This window comes from Heterodontus francisci, chromosome 9, assembly GCF_036365525.1.
Source record: "Heterodontus francisci isolate sHetFra1 chromosome 9, sHetFra1.hap1, whole genome shotgun sequence".
Lineage (NCBI taxonomy): Eukaryota > Metazoa > Chordata > Chondrichthyes > Heterodontiformes > Heterodontidae > Heterodontus > Heterodontus francisci.
Window position 1 is genome coordinate 82,076,109 of NC_090379.1, and position 21,872 is coordinate 82,097,980.

Here is a 21,872-nt window from a genome sequence, read left to right on the forward strand (position 1 = left end):
GTACAGCAAGTTCAGAGGGAGATAGGTTAGAATGAGAGAAAGGAGCAGAGAAATTAAGACGGCTGATGTCAGAGGCTGTTCTCAATAAAAAGATCTAGAGAGGGTAAGAGGCCAGATAGAGGGGTCCAAATGGAAAGAGAATTCTGAAGATGGGAGAAAGGGTCCATTATGTGGGAACGACTCCTTGTGAAAGAAGTAGACGCGGAGGCGAAGGCAACTGAAGAACTCAGTGTTGTGCCGAGCTCAAAACTCATTGAAGTTGGGGTATAAGGGGATGAAGCTTAGCTTTTGCTAAGGACCAATTGTTCAGGGTCAGAGAGGGGAATGTCAAAAGGGATTGTGAAAGCACAGCAAAGGGTGAGATTGGAAGAAGAGATGGGGTCAGAGGAAAGTGAAGGGACAGAAGATTCCGGGATTGTTGCTATCCATGAGTTGTTGATGCTTGTGATCCATGCTGCTGAAGAGAGGGATTGAGAGTGTGCATGTGATGGCACATGCCTTTGAGCATGGATCTCAGGATGAGGCGAGAACAGTGGTTCAAGGAACGCTGACTATCTTGGAGATATCTATAAATCGTGGGTGGATCCGAAACATGAAGGGTGGAATTTCAGTTGGAATACACGTGGAATAAATTGGAGCCACAGACAGTTGCTGAGGAAGGAGATGTGGCTGTGAAAGCGAGTGTTGGTAGATACTTGATCAAATATGAGAAGGGAAACAGAAAGCAATGAAGATAAACAAGGAAAAATGGAAAGCCCATCAGAGACCAGAGCAGAAATCTTTTGAGGCTCATCAACCTGAAGTGTTCACTCTGTTTCTCTGTCTACAGATGCTGCCAGACCTGCTGAGTATTTCCAGCATTTTCTGCCTTTATTTGAGGTTTCTAGCATCCACCGTACTTGGCTCTCGTCTTGAGAAAAATTCAAGACTTGCAAGTAACATATGGGAGTTTTACAAGAGGTCCTTTTTTGTAATTATGTGAACATAGACTTTGAATTTTTATGATTTATTAGATAAAAGCTTATGTTTTAAAACTCACAAATTTGCATTCATCAGAATTAATTTGAATGTTTTACCTCTTGCAGTAATTGTTTTCTCAAGTCCTCTTTTCATCATCCTTCCTACTTCTTCCCTGTCTCAAAGAAAGGGGGAAGAGCCACTTAAAATGCAAGCCCTATTCTGAGCCAATACTCCTTCAAATGAAACGCTAAACTGAGGCTCAGTCTGCCTGCCCCAGTGGATGCAAAGAGCTCGAAGGCATTATTCGAAAAAGATAATGGAGTTATTAGTAAGGAGACTGGTAGAACAACAGCACCAGAAACTGATTCATTGGTCATTCATCTAATTTTCATTTGTCGGAACTTGCTGTGCCCAAATAGGCTGCCATGTTTACCCACATAACAACAAAACTACATTTCAGAAAGTAATTTATTGGATGTGAAGCACTTGAGAGATGAGATAAGATGTTCTACTTTCTTAAATTCTGATAACAATTAAATCTGACATTTGTGCCGACTTTGCAGTGCATTTAGTATCCCTTTTGTGAATGAAGCTATACATCAAGACTACGGTGTGGAGAGGACCAGTATTAGCTCAAATTATCTAAAAGCTTCTCTCCATAAGCACATGCATATATACACACGTGCACACAGACACGCAAGACATGCAATGTTAAAGCTCAGACAGCTGTTATAAACCACAGTGAAAGTTTATGACCTCATTCAAACCCTGTTTTGGTTAAAGCTTTGTAAGACTTACATGTCTCTGGTTTAGTCATTTGTCTTTTTGAAGTCAAAGTTTTAAAAAAAAATTGGAGAATGATGGCACAGTATGTGACAATATTGACCTTTCATCTCTGGAATCTGGACATAATCTGTCTAGTTTGACATCTGTTAAAGGTTTCAACTGAAATGAGAGTGGGCAGTTTCAGTCTAGTTTCCATTGAAGCTAGCTGCCTTGACTTGTAGCTGGCACCAATAGAATGAAATGGGTTGAGGGAGAGTCAAAGATGGTGAAAAATAAGGAAGTATATCTGAAGTTGAACTTGATTTGTGTTGTCAGAGTAGCGGCCATACTGTATTGCACTTAAGCTGTAAAGGTGAGAGTAATGTGAACTTCTCCTAATTCTTCCTTCTCCCAATTAATAAGACAACATGCACAGAACGCATTTTTAAAGTAAAATTCTGCATAAGTAGTTTTCCACAGGAATTTTTCATGTTATACCTATTAATTTTCAGTTGAATGGCTAAATAGTGTATTACCTGTCAATTGCTTCTGCCAAAACACTTTAAATCAAGTAATGACTGTGTTCATTACCCGTTCATAAAGATATCAAAAATAGTTTTGATATTGGTGAGGTTTTATCCATATGTATTTAGATTGAGTTAAAAGAAGTACAAACCTAAATGATATTATACAGGGGTGTATCGGAAATAAATTGCTATTTCTTTAAGGAATACTTACTACTGCAGGAAAACATATTTCTGGTACATGTTACCATTAACATTTTCTCTTGCAGTAATCTCATGAAATTGCATGCAAAGCTTATGAGTTTCTAAAAAGTGAGAAAGAAATTGCTTTGCTAGATGTCCCGCAAGCCAGCTAAAAGTTGTGTTTGAACTAAATGTTCGTTCAAAAAAAAAGTTGCAGAATGAAAGGGAGGGAATACAACCTATTTCATAGAAATAGTAAAGAAAGTTAAAGAACTCCATCCAGCCTTTCTAATGTCTTCCCTACTTTCCACAAGAAGTTTTTTTTCAAAGAAAAGCACTTTATTCAATGATCTATATCAGTTTGAAAATAATTCTCAAAATTTGTATTTTCAATTGGATTTGGTTTGCTGGTATTGACCTGAGTTGATGCCTTTCAATGTATATCCTTGCAGGATTATTACATGTTAACTTACCTTTGATCTACCAAAACTAGTGAAATAAAATTGATTTAATGAGATCAAAAAACTGAGAGGCATTGTAACCTATTCATACGGTGTGTAATGCAAGATAAATTCACTATTTTATCTGTAATCTGAAATAGAACAGCACAATATATTAACGTTTTTTTTTTCATCCCTATCTAGCGAACAAACCTGTCATAAATGGCATGTTAAGGGACCCATCTCAGATTCCTGACAGGGTTCTAGCTAATCAAGTCTATCAGGTACTGTATTAATCACAGTTATCTTTTCCAGTGACATTTTGTGTTAAATTGTGGTTCACACTCTTGCAGCTAATGTAAAAGACTTTATACTTCATTTAATTACTGTCACTGTAAACCTTCATACAGATCAGAGTTCACAGCAAAGCCAATAAACTATTTGCGTATAAAAGCTTTTTTCTTTTTAATAGCCTGCTTTAATGTTCATACAAGCCATGCAGGTTCTATTTTCTACATTTTAAAATTGAACAGTCCTTGACAGTCTTTTGAACCATACACGGGAACTGTAAATTGTAATTGCAGTTCTCAGAATACTATTTGCCATAATAGTTATCTGATTTTACCAGTGGATTATCTGACTACATATTTAACACTTTTTCATCTCTTATTTGCTTGCAGTGTACAGTGAACGACTGCTGTTATGGACCATTGGTAGACTGCATCAAACAGTATCTTTTTCCATAAAATTTAGGACTGAAATTGACGAGCTATGACTGTAGATGAGATGTGTTGAGCTGAACCTGACATCAAGTTCTGCTTCACATAACATGTGTTTCATACCCTACCCTTGTATTTTCAATCAACGAGGGTCACAGCAAACCTTATTCCTTCTTAGCTGCAGAAATTTCATTGTGGATAAAGTGATGTCATAAGAGGGAAACAATTCACTGCTTTAAGGCTTTGACAAAATTGCAGCAGTACTATTTACAAGATTCATCAGACCTGTCTTTAATAAACACCTAGATTGCTGAATCAGGTTGCATGTTTATACAATTCTGCTAGATTTTTAAATTGAGCTTTCATAATCCAATAAGAGTTCCCTTTGACACGTAGCTGTGAGGGGGGACGATATGTTAGAAGGTTCATCAAATGAGGCCATATGGTTTGGTATGAAGAACAAAAAGGGAGCAATCACACTATTGGGAGTGTACTACAGGCCCTCAAACAGTCAGAGAAAGATAGAAGAGCAAAATCAATAGAGCAGTAATAGTAATGGATTTCAACTATCCTAATATTAACTGAGATAGAATTACTGTGAAAGGCACAGAGGGAGCAGAATTCTTAAAGTGCATTCAAGAGAACTATTTTAGCCAGTACGTAGCGAGCCCAACAAGAGAGGGGGCGGTTCTGGACTTATCTTTAAGGAATGAAAGTGGGCAGGTGGAAAGGGTTTCAGTTGGGGAGTACTTTGGTGGAAATGATCGTAATTCAGTTTAATTTTAGGGTAGTCGTAGAAAAAGACAAAGATAGACCAGAAATAAAAGTTCTCAACTGGGGAAAAACTAATTTTACGAAACTGAGATGTGATTTTGGCAAAAGTGGAATGGAAACAGCTACATAGGAACATGGGAACATAGGAGCATAAGTAGGCCATTCAGTGCATCGAACCTGCTCCGCCTTTCAATACGACCATGGCTGATCATCCACTTCAAAGCCTTTTTCCCACACTATCCCCATATCCCTTTCCGTCATTGGTATTTAGAAATCTGTCAATCTCTGCTTTAAACATACTCAATAACTGAGCTTCCACAGTCCTCTGGGGTAGAGAATTCCAAAGATTCACAACCCTCTTGAGGAAAGGAATTTCTCTTCATCTCGGTCCTAAGTGGTTTCCCCCATATTTTGAAATTATATCCCCTGGTTCTAGACTCCCCAACCAGGAGAAATATCTTGCCTGTATCTACCATGTCTATCCCTTTAAGTATTTTCTAGGTTTCAATGAGATCGCCTCTCATTCTAGAAATTCTAGACAATACAGGCCCTGTTTCCCCAATCTCTCTCCCTACGACAGTCCCGCCATCCCGGGAACAAATCTGGTGAACCTTAATTGCACTCCCTCTATGGCAATAATATGCATCCTAAGGTAAGGGGACCAAAACTGCACACAGTACTCCAGAGACAGTCTAACCAAGGTTCTATAGAATTGAAGCAAGACTTCACTACTCCTGTACTCAAATCCTCTTATCCTCTTGTGATAAAGGCCAACATACCATTAGCCTTCTAATTGCTTGCTGCACATGCATGTTAGCTTTCAGTGACTAATTGATGAGGGCACCTACGTCCCTTTGTACATCTACACTTTCTAATCTCTTATCATTTAAGAAATACTCTGCACATCTATTCCTGCAACCAAAGTGGATAACCTCACATTTTTCCACATTATATTCCATCTGCCATGTTCTTGCCAACTCACTAAGTCTGCCCAAATCCCCTTGAAGCCACTTTGCATCTTCCTCAACAACTCACATTCCCGCTTAGTTTTCTGTCATTCGCGAACTTGGAAATATTACATTTAGTTCGCACATCCAAATCATTGATGTATATTGTGAACAGCTGGGGCCCAAGTCCTGATCCTACTGGTACCCCACTAGTCACAGCCTGCCAACGCACGAACATATGAATTTGGAGCAGGAGTAGTCCATTTATTCCTACTCTGTTTTCTGCCTGTTAACCAATCCTTAATCCATGCCAGTATATTAACTCCTATCCCATGTGCTTTAATTTTGCGAACCAACCTCCTGTGGCAAACCTTTATCAAAAGCCTCTGAAAATCTACTACGTCGACCAACTCCACTTTCTCAATCTGTTAGTAACATCCTCAAAAAACTCCAACAGGTTCGACAAACATGATTTCCCATTCATAAATCCATGTTGACTATGCCCAATCAGATCATTATTATCCAAATATCCCATTTATCACATCCTTTAGAATAGATTGTAGCATTTTCCCTACTACTGATGTAAGGCTAACAGGTCTGTAGTTCCCTGGTTTCTCTCTCCCTCCCTTAAATAGTGGGGTGACATTTGCTATTCCAATCTGCAGGAACCGTTCCAGAATCTATAGAATTTTGGAAGTTGATCAATGCATCCACTATCTCCATAGCTACCTCTTTCAACACTCTGGGATGTAGAATATCAGGCCCTGGGGACCTTCAGACCCATTATTTTCCCCAATACAACCTTCTTACTAATACCAATTTCCTTCAATTCCTCATTCTCCTTAGTCCCTTGGATCTCTAATTCTGGAAGATTTCTTGCATCCTCCTCAGTGAAGACAGACAGAAAGTAATCATTTAGCTTCTCTGCCATTTCTCTATTCCCCATTATAAATTTTCCTGACTCTGCCTGTAATGGACCCACATTTGTCTTAGCCAAATGTTTCCTTTTTATGTACCTAAAGAAGCTTTTAGGTGGTCATGGCTGACCCATAGATGGCGTCTCTGATGTGGGCCCACTTGGTCTCTGCATCCCCTGTGGGAGTGTTTTGAAGGGCTTTTTCAAGTGAATTTAGACATTTTTGTAACAGCTGTGGATAAGAAATTCTGCTCGTGTTGATGCGCAGGTGGCCCTTCTGCTTGGAGTGATGCAGCTTCTTTGGTTTGAGTCTAACCTTGCTGCACACCAGGGAGTGGTCGGTGTCGCAATCCGCACTGTGGAAGCTGCGTGTGATTTGAACACAGTTTAAGGAGGCTCGCCTTGTGACGATGAGGTCCAGCTGGTGCCGACGACATGATCTGGGGTGCCTCCAAGAAACCTGGTGACAGGGTTTAGTGTGAAAGAACGAGTTGGTGATGCAGAGGTTATGCTAGGTACACAACGCAAGCAGTCTCTGTCCATTTTCATTCATCCTTCCAATGCCATAGCGCCCAAGGCAGGAGGGCCATGAGTCATGGTCGGCCTCAACCCTGGCATTAAAGTCCCCCAGCAGGAACAGATGTTCGGTATTGGGGATGCTACAAATGATATTATGGAGTTCATCGTGGAACTGGTCTTTATCTTCAGGTAGGGAGCAGAGTGTTGGAGCATAGATGCTGAGTAGGTGTACTGGACCAGAGGCGGTGAGCAGTTGGATGGACAGTATGCGTTCTGAGCCATTTGAAGGTGGCTCTATCATGCTGAGCAAAGAGTTTCTGATGGCGAAGCCCACTCCATGCTGTCTTGGTTCTTCAGGATCCCTACCCTGCCAGAAGAAGGTGTAGTCTTGCTCTGTTAAGAGATCCGCTCACAGGGAGGCGTGTCTCCTGAAGTGCTGCAATGTCCACATTGAGTCTACTAAGCTCATTGTTAATGATGGCGGTCTTCCGAGAATCGTTGATTTGTGTAAGGTCTTCCGACAGGCCAGGACACACAGTTCTGACGTTCCAGCTTGCAAAACGAAGGACTGGTACCTTCTTTCCTTTTTTCGTGCTGTTTGGTGCGGTGTTGCAGTCCGCTTTTCGGGCAAACGTGTGAAGCGGAATGCAGACTGGTTTCAGTCTCATTTTGAAGAGCTGGAACCTGTCATAGCCGCTAAGTGCTTTGCACTGCTGAACTACAAAAAAGCCCCCAGCAAGTTAACATCCGTAGCACTTAAAACAGCCAGAAGCGCTGCACAAAGAACAGCCAGGCGCTGCGCAAATGAATACTGGCAACACCTATGCAATCATATTCAGCTGGCCTCAGACAGCGGAAACATCAGAGGAATGTATGATGGCATTAAGAGAGCTTTTGGGCCAAGCATCAAGAAGATCGCCCCCCTCAAATCTAAATCAGGGGACACAATTACTGACCAATGCAAGCAAATGGACCGCTGGGTTGAGCACTACCTAGAACTGTACTCCAGGGAAAATGTTGTCACAGTGATCGCCCTCAATGCAGCCCAGTCTCTGCCAGTCATGGATGAGCTGGACATACAGCCAACAAAATCGGAACTCAGTGATGCCATTGATTCTCTAGCCAGCGGAAAAGCCCCTGGGAAGGACGGCATTACCCCTGAAATAATCAAGAGTGCTAAGCCTGCCATACTCTCAGCACTCTACGAACTGCTTTGCCTGTGTTGGGACGAGGGAGCAGTACCACAGGACATGCGCAATGCCAGTATCATCACCCTCTATAAGAACAGGGTGACCACGGTGACTGCAACAACTACCGTGGAATCTCCCTGCTCAGCATAGTGGGGAAAGACTTCGCTCGAGTCGCTTTAAATAGGCTCCAGAAGCTGGCCGAGCGTGTCTACCCTGAGGCACAGTGTGGCTTTCGAGCAGAGAGATCGACCATTGACATGCTGTTCTCCCTTTGCCAGCCACAGAAGAAATGCCGCGAACAACAGAGGCCCCTCTACGTTGCTTTCATTGATCTCACCAAAGCCTTTGACCTCGTCAGCAGACGTGGTCTCTTCAGACTACTAGAAAAGATCGGATGTCCACCAAAGCTACTAAGTATCATCACCTCATTCCATGACAATATGAAAGGCACAATTCAGCATAGCGGCGCCTCATCAGACCCCTTTCCTATCCTGAGTGGCGTGAAACAGGGCTGTGTTCTCGCACCTACACTGTTTGGGATTTTCTTCTCCCTGCTGCTCTCACACACGTTCAAGTCTTCAGAAGAAGGAATTTTCCTCCACGCAAGTTCAGGTGGCACATTGTTCAACCTTGGCCACCTAAGAGCGAAGACCAAAGTCCTCATCAGGGAACTCCTCTTTGCTGACAATGCTGCATTAACATCCCACACTGAAGAGTGTCTGCAGAGTCTCATCGACAGGTTTGCGGCTGCCTGCAACGAATTTGGCCTAACCATCAGCCTCAAGAAAACGAACATCATGGGACAGGACGTCAGAAATGGTTCATCCATCAATATCGGCGACCACGCTCTGGAACTGGTTCATGGGAAAGGCTTCCACTGCTATGTCCAGACTGGCCAAGAGAGTGTGAGAAAATGGCGCACTGACAAGGAACACAAAAGTCCGAGTGTATCAAGCCTGTGTCCTCAGTACCTTGCTGTATGGCAGCGAGGCCTGGACAACGTATGTCAGCCAAGAGCGACGTCTCAATTCATTCCATCTTCGCTGCCTCCGGAGAATCCTTGGCATCAGGTGGCAGGACCGCATCTCCAACACAGAAGTCCTCGAGGCGACCAACATCCCCAGCTTATACACACTACTGAGTCAGCGGCGCTTGAGATGGCTTGGCCATATGAGCCGCATGGAAGATGGCAGGATCCCCAAGGACACATTGTACAGCGAGCTCGCCACTAGTATCAGACCTACAGGCTGTCCATGTCTTTGCTTTAAAGACGTCTGCAAACGCAACAGGAAGTCCTGTGACATTGATCACAAGTTGTGGGAGTCAGTTGCCAGCGATCGCCAGAGCTGGCGGGCAGCCATAAAGGCGGGGCTAAAGTGTGGTGAGTCGAAGAGACTTAGCAATTGGCAGGAAAAAAGACATAAGCGCAAGGGGAGAGCCAACTGTGTAACAGCCCCGACAACCAATTTTTTCTGCAGCACCAGTGGAAGAGTCTGTCACTCTAGAATTGGCCTTTATAGCCACTCTAGGCGCTGCTTCACAAACCACTGACCACCTCCAGGCGCTTACTCATTGTCTTCCGAGACAAGGAGGCCAAAGAAAGAAGGATAGAAGCTTTTGCAGTCCATTTTTATATTTTTTGCTAGTTTACATTCATATTCTATTCTCCCTTTCTTTATCAGTTTCTTGGTCCTCTTTTGCTGTATTCTAAAATCCTCCCAATCCTCAGGTTTACTATTTTTTCTGGCAACTTTATAGGCCTTTTCTTTTAATCTTATACAATCCTTAACTTCCTTTGCTGGCCACGGTTGCCTGCCTTTACCTTTGGGGTTTTTGTGCCTTGACGGAATGTATAGTTGCTGTATACTATGTAATAATTCTTTAAAGACTATCCATTGCCTATGTACTGTCATACCTTTTAATGTATTTTCCCAATCCACCTCAGCCAATTTGCCCCTCATACTTTAATAATTGCCTTTGTTCAAATTTAACGCCTTGACTTCAGATTGAACTACCTCACTCTCAAACATAATGTAAAATTCTGTCATATTATGGTCACTCAGCCCTAAAGGTTCTTTTACAACAAGATTATTCATTAACCCTTTCTCATTACATAATTCTGGATCTAAAATAGCCTGTTCTCTAGTCGGTTCCTCAATGTACTGCTCTCGGAAACCATCCCTAACACGCTCCAGAAACTCGTCCTCCACAGCATTAGTGCTCATTAGGTTTACCAAGTCTATATCCAGATTGAGGTCACCCATGATTACTGTATTACCCATGCTACATGCTTCTCTAAGCTTCTGATTAATGCCATGCCCCATACTACCACTACGGTTTGGTGGCCTGTAAACAACTCCTACCAATGTCTGCAGTCCCTTGCTGTTTCTTAGCTCCACCCAAACATTCCACATTTTGTTCTTCCGATCTGAGATCCTCCCTTACTAATGTACTGATCCCATTCCTGATTAACAGTGCAATCCCACCTGCTTTTCTTTTTTGCCTGTCCTTCCTAAATGTCGAATATCCTTGAATATTCAGTTCCCAGTCTTGGTCACCCTGCAGCCACTTTTCCGTAACAGCAATTAGATCATGCCCCCATTTACCTCTATTTGTGCCTTTAAATCATCTATCTTGTTGCGAATGCAGCCTGCATTCAGGTAACCCTAACCCTGTCATCTTGACATTGTTCTGCATTCTAAGCCTAGTTGATACTGGCCTTTGTTTTGCCTGCCTTCTAATTTCGCTTGCTACTTTTCTACTTCCTGTTCCCAACTTTACTTCCTTCCAATTTGAGCTACCCCTCAGGTTCCCATTCCCCTGACAAGCTAGTTTAAACCCTCCCCAACAGCATGAGCAAATCTCCCTGTGAGGATATTTGTTCTGGTAATGTTAAGGTGTAGCTCATCCATCTTGTACAGGTCCCACCTGCCCCAGAACCAGTCCCAATGCCTCACAAATCTGATGCCCTCTCTCCTACACCAATTGTCCAGCCATGTAACCTCCTATTCCTTTGCTTACTAGCACGTGGCACGGGGTGTAATCCTGAGATTACTGCTCTTGTGGTCCTACTTTTTAATTTCCTTCCTAACTCCCTAAAATATGCTTTCAGGACCTCATCCCTCTTTCCTACCTATGACATTGGTACCAATGTGAACCACGGCCTCTGGCTGTTCACCCCCCCCCCCCCCCCAGAAGGATGTCCTGCAGCCGCACAGTGACATCCTTGACCCTGGCACCAGGGAGGTAACACACCATCCTGCAGTCACGTTTACTGCTGCAGAAACGTCTGTCTGATCCTCTGACTATCGAATCCCCTGTCACTATTGCTGTTCCACTCTTCTTCCTCCCCTCCTTTGCAGCTGAGCCACCCATGGTGCCACAGGCTTTGTTCTGGCATCACTCCCCTGAGGAACCATTGCCCTCACCAGAATCCAAAATGGAAAACCAGTTAGCAAGCAAGATAGACTCAGGGGATTCCTGCACTACCTGCCTGGTTCTCTTAGACTGCCTGGCGGTCACCCATTCCCTCTTTGCCTGCATTCCCCTAACCTGTGGTGTGACCACCTCCCTAAAAGTGCTATGCACGTAATACTCCACCTTGCAGATGCACAACAGTGACTCCAGCCATTGCTCGAGTTCCAAAACCTGGAGCTCAAGCTTCTGCAGCCGGTGACACTTACTGCAGATGTGTTGATCTAGGACACATGATGCGTCCATGACTTCCCACATACCGCAGGATGTACATTCCACTTGGCCGAGCTGACCTGCCATACCGTAACATTAAAAACTACTTATTACAATTAGAATAAGTAGAATAATAACCTACCAGTTACTCACCAATCAGCTTCTTCCCCATACCAAAGTAAGAGCCAGCTACTGGAGGCTGAAAAAAGGTAGAAAAAGAAAGGAACACCTCCCTCACTCACCAAACTCCCACTTTACACTCTGTGCACTCAAAGCAGCACTCAATGCAGACAAAGCAGCACTGAGAAAGCCCTGTTTTTCTACTTTATGAAAAACAACTGATTCAAGCTTCTGAAAACCAGTTTAAGCCAGCTCTGAAGTAACTAGCTGCAGCTGCTCCCAGAGAGTTGTATACCCCTGTTTTAAGGCTGGAATAAAACTTAGATAAGTTCGACAAGGAAAAGCTGTTCCCATTGACTGATGGTATAAGGATTAGGGGATACAGATTGAAGGTTTTAGGCAAGAGATGCAGGGGAGATATGAGGAAGAACTTCTTTCCGCAGTGGTTGGTAATGACCTGGAACTCGCTGCCCACGAGGGTGGTGGAAGCGGAGACAAGCAATGATTTCAAAAGGAAACTTGGTGGGCACTTGAAGGAAATAAACTTGCAAGGCTACGGCATTAAGCCGGGGAGTGGGACTAATTGAATTGCTCCGTGGAGAGCTGGCATGGACTCGATGGACCGAATGGCCTCCTTCTATGCTGTAAATGATTCTGTTCTGTTCCCTATCTTGGTGGCACTAACTTTCACTCGATGGGAAAGTGAAGACACGTGAGTGCCACGTATCGTGCTGAAGATTGGAAAATGAAGGTAAGATCACTGCGGGTTACATTTAAATTAATGAAAGCATCTAATTAGCATATTTAAACCAGATTCCGGCCGCAGACCGGCAGAGGAGCAACCACGGAGCTTAACCGCTGCCGGGAAGATCAGGCCTGGCAATCCTGGTGTCATGTTCCGTGGCAGGTCGCTGCTGCAGAGAATCCACCTTTCCCCCACTCCTAAACACGGAACCTGACGTTGGGCTGGGAATAAAATCCAGCCCTGTAGTATGATACTGAGAAGTATAAAGGTGCAGAGGTACTTTGGAATGCATGTCTACAGATTCCTGAAGGAGGCTGGACAGGTAGATAAGGTGGTCAAGAAGGCATACAGGATATCTGCCCTAAGTCGTTTGGGAGTACAGAACTTGAGTATTGCTGAAAATAGAGACACTTTGTCGAAGCTTTTCATCTTATACTCATCAGGACAATTCGCAAGAATACCAATGTAAGGGGAGGCAACAAATTTATACTGTCTGAGAAGAGACTGCTGATTGGTTGGCAAGTGGACTCTGGTAGAGGCATTGCCTTGGAAATGCACCAGTTTATGATGACTGGCAGTTAACTGCCAAGCTTTGTTTGGAATTTGAACCAGGCAGCTTGACTCTGGTCAAGGCATTGTCCTGAGGAATCAACCAGCGAATGGCTGTCACTTATTTTGTTTAGCTGAAACAGGCACAATGTGTACACATGTTCTTTCTGTCTGCAACGAACAGGGTCCTGTGTATTCATATGTGTAGCTTCCAGTATGTGCAAATGCGCCACACTGCGAGCCTGACTGACCATCTTAAATTGGTTGTCAGCATAATTCTTCGCACACTGAGGGTTATTTTGCAAATGTTGTCCAATCGCGGAATCACACCTAATGTTGGACACTGTGTTTTGTGTTTTGCAAGCACGGGCTGGTTGGGTATGGCCTGTACCTTGCTCGTTGCGAACAGCGGAAGGGACATGTTTGATATGATCCATCAGTCTTTGGGACGTACGGCCCATATACCTAGCATCACACTGGCATTGAAACTCATATATCCCATTACTCATTTGTGTGATAGGCAGGATGTCTTTTTGGCTTAACGGCAGCATCCTGTTAGTGGTGAACACTGCATAGAAGCAGCGAGAAACAGCTAGCTTCACCTGTTGCTCACATTTTTGGGATATATTACCCGAAGGCCTAAGGCTGTCATTTTCGGCCCTGAAAAGTGCCCAGTCTACCTCAGATTACCCTGGAAGGGTAATGTATCCCAAAAATAGGGCCCTGTTCTCTGCAGAACATGTATACACATTCCAGCTGTTTCAGCTAAACAAAATAAGTGACAGCCATTTGCTGGTTCATTCCTCAGGGCAAAGCCTTGACCAATCAGAGACAAGCTGCCTGGTTTAAATTTCAAACGAAGCTTGGTAATTAACTGTCAGTCACCATAAACTGGTGCATTCTCCATGGCAACGCCTCTACCAATCAGACTCCACTTGCCAACCAATCAGCACTCTCTTATGTAGTATAAATTTATTGCTTTCCCTTACATTGGTATTCTTGCGGATTGTCTGATGAGTGCAAGACGAAAAGCATCAACAAAATGTGTGTTCAGCAATACTCATATTTGCCTTTATTAGCTGAGGTATAAAGTATAAGCTGGGAGGTTATGCTGGAACTGTATAAAACACTACTCCACAGTTGGAGTACTGCACTCAGATCTGGTCACCGCACTACATGATAATGTGATTACACTAGAGAGGATACGACATTGGAAATTTTTAGTTATGAGGAAAGATTGAATAGACTAGGAAATAGGAACAGAGGAGGCTGAGGGGAGACATAATTGAAGTGTATAAAATTATGAGGGGTCCAGATAGAGTGGATAGGTTGGCCCTATTCACCTTGGTTGAGGGGTCCATAAACAGGTACCTAGATTTAGCACTAAGAAGTTGAAGGTTTAGAGGGGATTCTAGGGGAAATGTTTTCACCCACAGGGTGGTAGGGATCTGGAACTCACTGGCTGAAAGGGTGGCAGAGCTAGAAACCCTCATAATGTTTAAAAAGTACTTGCATGCGCACTTGAAGTGCCGTAACCTACAAGGCTATGGACCAGGAGCTGTACAGTGGGATTAGGCTGGGTGGCTACTTGTCAGCTGGCATGCGCAAGATGCGCTGATGGCCTTCCATACTGTAAATTTCTGAGATTCTAAGATTTTGATATTGAATATTCAAAACAATTTTTCTGATTTTGTTTAACAAAATAATATCCACTAAGGTTTCAGCATTGGCTCAGTGGTAGCACTTTCCTCCAAATCAGAAGATTGTGCGTTCAAGATTACTCCAGTGCCTTGAATACAATCTAGGTTGACATTTCAGTGTGCAAGGCACTGTCGGATGAGACGTTAATCCGAGGTCCCCTCTGCCTTTGCTAAAGAAGCGCAAGGGAGTTCTCCCAGTCTTATAGCTGATATTTATCCCTCAACCAACATCACTAAAAACAGATTGTGGTTATTTATCTTATTGCTGTTTGTGGTACCATGCTTTATGTAAATTGACTGCCACATTTCCCTACATAACAACGGTGACTACTTTTCATAAAATAACTTCATTGGATGTGAAGCACTTTAAGAGGCCCTGGGGTTGTGAAAGGTGTTGTACAAGTGCACTTTCTTTATTTTTAAATTGATCGGTACTAACTGAATTTTTAAAATCTGCTAAATATGAATTAAACAACTTGGATTTATTTAACACATTCAACATAGAAAATGGTACTTTTCTTGGAGTGTGGGAATAAATAAAATAGATAAAGGAGGGAGCACAGGATAAATGTTAGAGATTTTGGAGAGGTTACTCGAAATCCTGAGCGAAAAGATAGGCTGAGAAAAAGCCTTTAACAGTGAAGAAGCAGAGAGCTTCAGGGAAGCAGTTCCTAAGAGTTGGATTCAGGTTGCTAGAGATTCTGGCACCTCTGATGGGGCAAAGGGAGCTGGAATTGGAGGGTGCAGGAGGGGATACAAGGCTGAAGAGATTGCTGGCGAAATGTGGACTGAGGCCAAAGAGAAAGGTGAAGATGGGGACGTAATTTTAAATTCAGAGCATTGGGAATAGAAAACCAAGATTGGAAATGGTGGTTCATAGGTAAATGGAACTTGATGTGGAACAGGATGTGGGCAAATATGTTTATGGAGGATGGAAGGTCTGTAAGGAGCACATTAGAGAAGACTGGACTAAAGGGACAAGCATGGATAAGTGGTTGTGGAGACAGGCAGTATTGCGGAGTGGTAGTATCTGATTTTGATGACTAATAGATTCAAAGCTTAGTTCTGACTTGAACAGAATACCAAGGTTTTGCACAATCTGGTTCAGCCGTAGCAATTGACGATGGAGGGGGATGGTGTCAGTGGTAGGGGAGCAGAGTTTATAGAAGAGGATGAAAACGATGGTTTCAGTCTTCCTGATGTCTAGATACAGAAAGCGTTGACTCATCCATGACTTGATGTTGGCCAGGCATTCTGACAGCACAGCGCTGGTTGAGGAAAAAATTGGAGTATTTTAATAAACCTTACAGCAGTGTTTACTTGAGTGCAAGACACTATAAACAACTGTTCTTTTGTGATCTCTCTTCCTCTCTCTTGTACATGCATACATTATAAGATACAAGGAGGTATTTTGATCAAACCGTCCTGCTGATATTATAGACTGAAAATGAAGCTGGAGTGATTGTGTCATCTGATGCTTACGATTTAATGATGACCTTTTTCCTATCCAATGTTTTTTATTCTACAATAATCTACTGTCCACCAGCGAGTGTTTATTACGAAAGCTCTTTCTGTGTTGCTTAGTGATGCCTTTATTGGCAGTATTCAACTGTTCAAGGGTAAAGTTTTTACATAAATTAGAGCAATACAACTATGCATAATATATAATCAGAGGTTTACAGCTTTATCTGAACTGCATGCCAGTATTTGTGATCACAGAATACAAGTAAATCTATAGTGTATGCATTGATTTGTCATATACTGCTGTAAAAATTTCATGGTGATTATAATTATCAACATTAATACACTTCAAAAATGTCAAACTCTTGGGTTTATGCAGCAGGATGTTTTTATACCAGGGCAGAGTTGCACTGTGTGAGATTTCTGTGCATGGGCCCTGTTCCTCTGTATGACATTCTTTAACACAGTTGTAGTCTTTATGAACCCATGTGGCAGGTTTTATCCCTGTGTCCATATGTCTTAGTCACTCTCACTTATAACTTCAATGTAACCTATTTTAAGGTTTTCTTATCAAACCATTTTATATGGAATATTTTAGGCATCACAGGAATCACAGCAGAAGTGTCCTACTAGAATTTTTTTGTCAGTTCAAATAACAGCTGTTCATGTTTTGCTCCTGATTCTGACCTATTTCTGATAGGGTGATTATTCCTTCCTTCCCATGTCATTGAGTTGAGAGGGTTGAGCAGGTTTTTCATTCAGAGGGATACTACGTCCCAAGACACATCAACAACCATCTGTGTAAATCCAGACTAACTGGTTTTATTTACTGTGTTACTATATTACAGAAAGCAAGTTTGTGGGAATAATTCATTATTGTGGCCTCCAAGCAAAGGGATGTTGGAAAAAGATGTTTTGATGTTGCGCATCAGTACAACAGTGTAAAGTGATCTATGTTGATTGATAGGTCAGGAACAGTTTACTTGATCCTGTCTAGTGGTGTTGATAACACCCCCTGCTAAAGTCATTTCATGATAGCAATGTGTTTCTTGCACATCAGCTATTGACAGTTACTGCTTTTCAAAAGAAACCCTGACAAACATTTAATAACCAGTGCACATCAATACATTGCTATTTTCCTCTAGCACACTGATTACCAATTGCATTTACTCAGCCTCCTCAATGACATGCCTAAAATCTCCCACAATGCAGTAGATCATTCACATGGATTAGTACAGTGAATTACATTTGATGTTGATGTTCAGCGTTGAGGCAGAAATACTTCTTGCAAAATGTCGTATGATGCTGCCATGTATTCAGCTTTATAGTGTAAGCAGTTAACATCCAGCGAGTTAACATCCGTAGCACTTAAAGTAGCCAGAAGCGCTGCACAAAGAACAGCCAGGCACTGCACAAATGACTACTGGCAACACCTATGCAGTCGTATTCTGCTGGCCTCCAACACCGGAAACATCAGAGGAATGTATGATGGCATTAAGAGAGCTTTTTGGCCAACCATCAGGAAGATCGCCCCCCTCAAGTCTAAATCAGGGGACACGATCACTGACCAACGCAAGCAAATGGACCGCTGGGTGGAGCACTACCTAGAACTGTACTCCAGGGAAAATGCTGTCACTGAGACCGCCCTCAATGCAGCCCAGTCTCTGCCAGTCATGGATGAGCTGGAGGAACAGCCAACAAAATTGAAACTCAGTGATGCCATTGATTCTCTAGCCAGTGGAAAAGCCCCTGGGAAGGATGGCATTACCCCTGAAATAATCAAGAGTACCAAGCCTGCTATACTTTCAGCACTCCATGAAATGCTTTGCCTGTGCTGGGATGAGGGAGCAGTACCACAGGACATGCGCGATGCCAATATCATCACCCTCTATAAGAACAGGGTGACCACGGTGACTGCAACAACTACCGTGGAATCTCCCTGCTCAGCATAGTGGGGAAATTCTTCGGTCGAGTCGTTTTAAGCAGGCTCCAGAAGCTGGCTGAACGTGTCTACCCTGAGGCACAATGTGGCTTTCGAGCATAGAGATCCACCATTGACATGCTGTTCTCCCTTCGCCAGCTACAGGAGAAATGCCGTGAACAACAGATGCCCCTCTACGTTGCTTTCATTGATCTCACCAAAGCCTTTGACCTCGTCAGCAGACGTGGTCTCTTCAGACTACTAGCAAAGATCGGATGCCCACCAAAGCAACTAAGTATCATCACCTCATTCCATGACAATATGAAAGGCACAATTCAGCATAGCGGCGCCTCATCAGACCCCTTTCTTATGCTGAGTGGTGTGAAACAGGGCTGTGTTCTCGCACTTACATTGTTTGAGATCTTCTTCTCTCTGCTGCTCTCGCATGCGTTCAAGTCTTCAGAAGAAGGAACTTTCCTCCACACAAGATCAGATGGCAGGTTGTTCAACTTTGCCCATCTAAGAGCGAAGACCAAAGTATGGAAGGTCCTCATCAGAGAACTCCTCTTTGCTGACGATGCTGCAGTAACATCCCACACAGAAGAGTGTCTGCAGAGACTCATCGACAGGATTGCGGCTGCCTGCAACGAATTTGGCCTAACCATCAGCCTCAAGAAAATGAACATCATGGGACAGGACGTCAGAAATGCTCCATCCATCAATATCGGCGACCACGCTCTGGAAGTGGTTCAAGAGTTCACCTACCTAGGCTCAAGTATTACCAGTAACCTGTCTCTCGATGCAGAAATCAACAAGTGCATGGGAAAGGTGTCCGCTGCTATGTCCAGACTGGCCAAGAGAGTGTGGGAAAATGGCGCACTGACACGGAACACAAAAGTCCGAGTGTATCAAGCCTGTGTCCTCAGTACCTTGCTCTACGGCAGCAAGGCCTGGACAACAGATATCAGCCAAGAGCGACGTCCCAATTCATTCCATCTTCGCTGCCTCTGGAGAATCCTTGGCATCAGGTGGCAGGACCGTATCTCCAATGCAGAAGTCCTCGAGGTGGCCAACATCCCCAACATATACACCCTACTGAGCCAGCGGCGCCACATGGAAGATGGCAGGATCCCCAAGGACACATTGTACAGCGAGCTCGTCACTGGTATCAGACCCACCGGCTGTCTATGTCTCCGCTTTAAAGATGTCTGCAAACGCGACATGAAGTCCTGTGACATTGATCACAAGTCGTGGGAGTCAGTTGCCAGTGATCGCCAGAGCTGGCGGACAGCCATAAAGGCGGGGCTAAAGAGTGGCAAGTCGAAGAGACTTAGCAATTGGCAGGAAAAAAGACGTAAGCACAAGGGGAGAGCCAACTGTGTAACAGCCCCGACAACCAATTTTATCTGCAGCACCTGTGGAAGAGTCTGTCACTCTAGAATTGGCCTTTATAGCCACTCCAGGCGCTGCTTCACAAACCACTGACCACCTCCAGGCGCTTACCCATTGTCTCTCGAGACAAGGAGGCCAAAGAAGAAGAAGTGTAAGTAGGCCCTTTGCCATCAGGATACTTTTAAAGATCAAAAATTGGGATAATATTGATTTTGTTTTGGCCATTTCTTTTTTTAAATGGTGTAAACAGTGAATGCTGATAACATTTTGAAGGAGGAAGAATAACTTAATGATGTGAGGAAATTGAATTGACAAAACACAGTGCAAGTTTCCCAATATAATAATGCTATCAACTCATAAATAAGGAAATTGAATTCATATCTGTCTTTCAGTAAATTCTCAGCCTCTACCCCTGATGATAGTCGGAATTCACTTTTTTAAACAATAATTAAGAAATAAACAGAAAAAGAATGGTCAGGTTGATTATAATCCTTTTGATTTTATAAAAGGGCAACTTCTCTTTAAATGTAGTCATCATCTCAGGGATCCTTTCAACCTGGCATATTGCATAGAGTTTGTTTCATCTATGATGCTATAATGACTTTCAGGTTACATGTTTTACCCCTGCCTCTTGCCAATTTTTTTTCTGAAAGCTTTGATTCAAAAACAGTTTAATTGTTTATTTTTGTTTAAAATGTATTTTGTTCATTAGACATTTCAGTTACTGAGAAAGAAAAATCGCTAAATTTTTTTCTCAAAAAATTTTGAATAATTTGAGGGGACGAAAGTGCCACTTGGTGATGTAACAGAGAGGCATTACAAGTACGTCATGAAATTAACAGTGGGATTTCTTTTGGAGCGGCACTCATTAACATTACAGAAAATATGAAAAAGTGAATGTTTTTACAGCCCACTTTAGGATATGTGTATAATACATATGTTATTAGCAAAAGGTATTGAGAAGAAACTGCATTCTTTATACAATATTTCAAAAATTGGAGAGTGCTGTTAATATATAAATTTGGTATTTAGATACCTTAGTTAATGAAGACTATGTCAATCCTATTTAATATTAAGAATGCTATAGCTTTAGTAGATCAGATGGTTTTTAAAAATCAATTTCAAGTTAAGTTTTGCAAGGATAATATCTTGTGAAGGATTGTATATTGATTTTAAATCTAACTATCTAAACATATGTGAAGCAGCAACAACAAAATAATGTCAATTTCAGCATAAATGCCAGGAGACTGATTTTGCAGAAATGTTAGGTTATTTCTGGGAAGTTGCTGAGTACATTTACATGTGTTTTTCCCCATAGACCATGTAGTAATGACACAACAGATTTTTAAATGCATCAGCTAATGTTTAAACCGTGCGTGTAAGTGGTATTTTTGTGTATATTTTGTTGTTTTCTTTTCCTCTCTTCTCTTCCCATTATGTCTCCTTATTCCATCTCACTTGAAGGCAATGATTTATGCTGGAATATGGTTTCTATGGTACTGGCAGTTAATTACTACCTTGTCCAAGTGGCATTCTTCACCTGAACCTAAACAGAGAGTGCGAGTGGGCTAGTTAGCTGTACAGCTATCACAGGCAAATTTGATCCTGTTTTCACTCAGAGGTTCACACACCTTCAGTATGGGCCACAAAACAAAAATCTAAAGAACTTGCATTTATATAGCACCTTATTATGTCCTTCTGAAATATTCCAAATTCCTTTCCAAGGAATGAATTACATTGTGCAGTTACTGTTGTTATATGCATATACATAGCACACAGTAAGATAAATGTGAAAGGGATTCCCTAGCCAATCTATGCCCTTTAGCCTTGAGGCTATGAGATCATTTATAATGGCCCATCAAATAATCTGGCTGGGATTGGCTAATAGCATAGACCAGTAACTTCAAATTCAGACCTTTCTAACCTGCTTCACTACCATAATATGTTTTACATTGAGCATTACATGTTGTGGTTTCTTGTGCTCCCTTAATATTTTCACTGATCTGACACTGACCCATTGAACACTGAATTTCCTTGGAAGAATTTAAAATGTGCCTTGGAATAATTCTCTTTATTTTGTTCTTTATATAATTGATTTGTTGAACAGGTTATTTTTGATTTCTTTTTCTAATTAAAATAATGTTGAACAAACTGTACAGCCCCAATATGTGATCTATTTAGCAGTATTCTTGAAATTATTCTTTCCCATTTAACAAAAAATTAATCTGCTTTCTTCAATCCAAAATGCCTGGCATGGCCCACCAAGGGTTAATTTAAGTCACCTTTATACCAGCATTGATTTTCTTATTGCTCATCCAATGCAATGTGCAGTTAAAAATATTGACTATTGTACAGCAACA

The 21,872-nt window shown here is 42.4% G+C and overlaps 1 protein-coding gene across 3 annotated transcripts in view; it reads left to right on the forward strand.

Annotated features, from left to right (window-relative positions):
- cdin1 (CDAN1 interacting nuclease 1) overlaps positions 1–21,872 on the forward strand; it is a 142,389-nt gene that overhangs the window by 29,030 nt on the left and 91,487 nt on the right. For all 3 annotated transcript variants that reach the window (XM_068039389.1, XM_068039388.1, XM_068039390.1), the window contains 2 exons: positions 3,077–3,156; positions 3,553–3,602. In XM_068039389.1, coding sequence (XP_067895490.1) covers positions 3,077–3,156; positions 3,553–3,602 — 130 coding nt within the window. The remainder of the gene's footprint in view (positions 1–3,076; positions 3,157–3,552; positions 3,603–21,872) is intronic.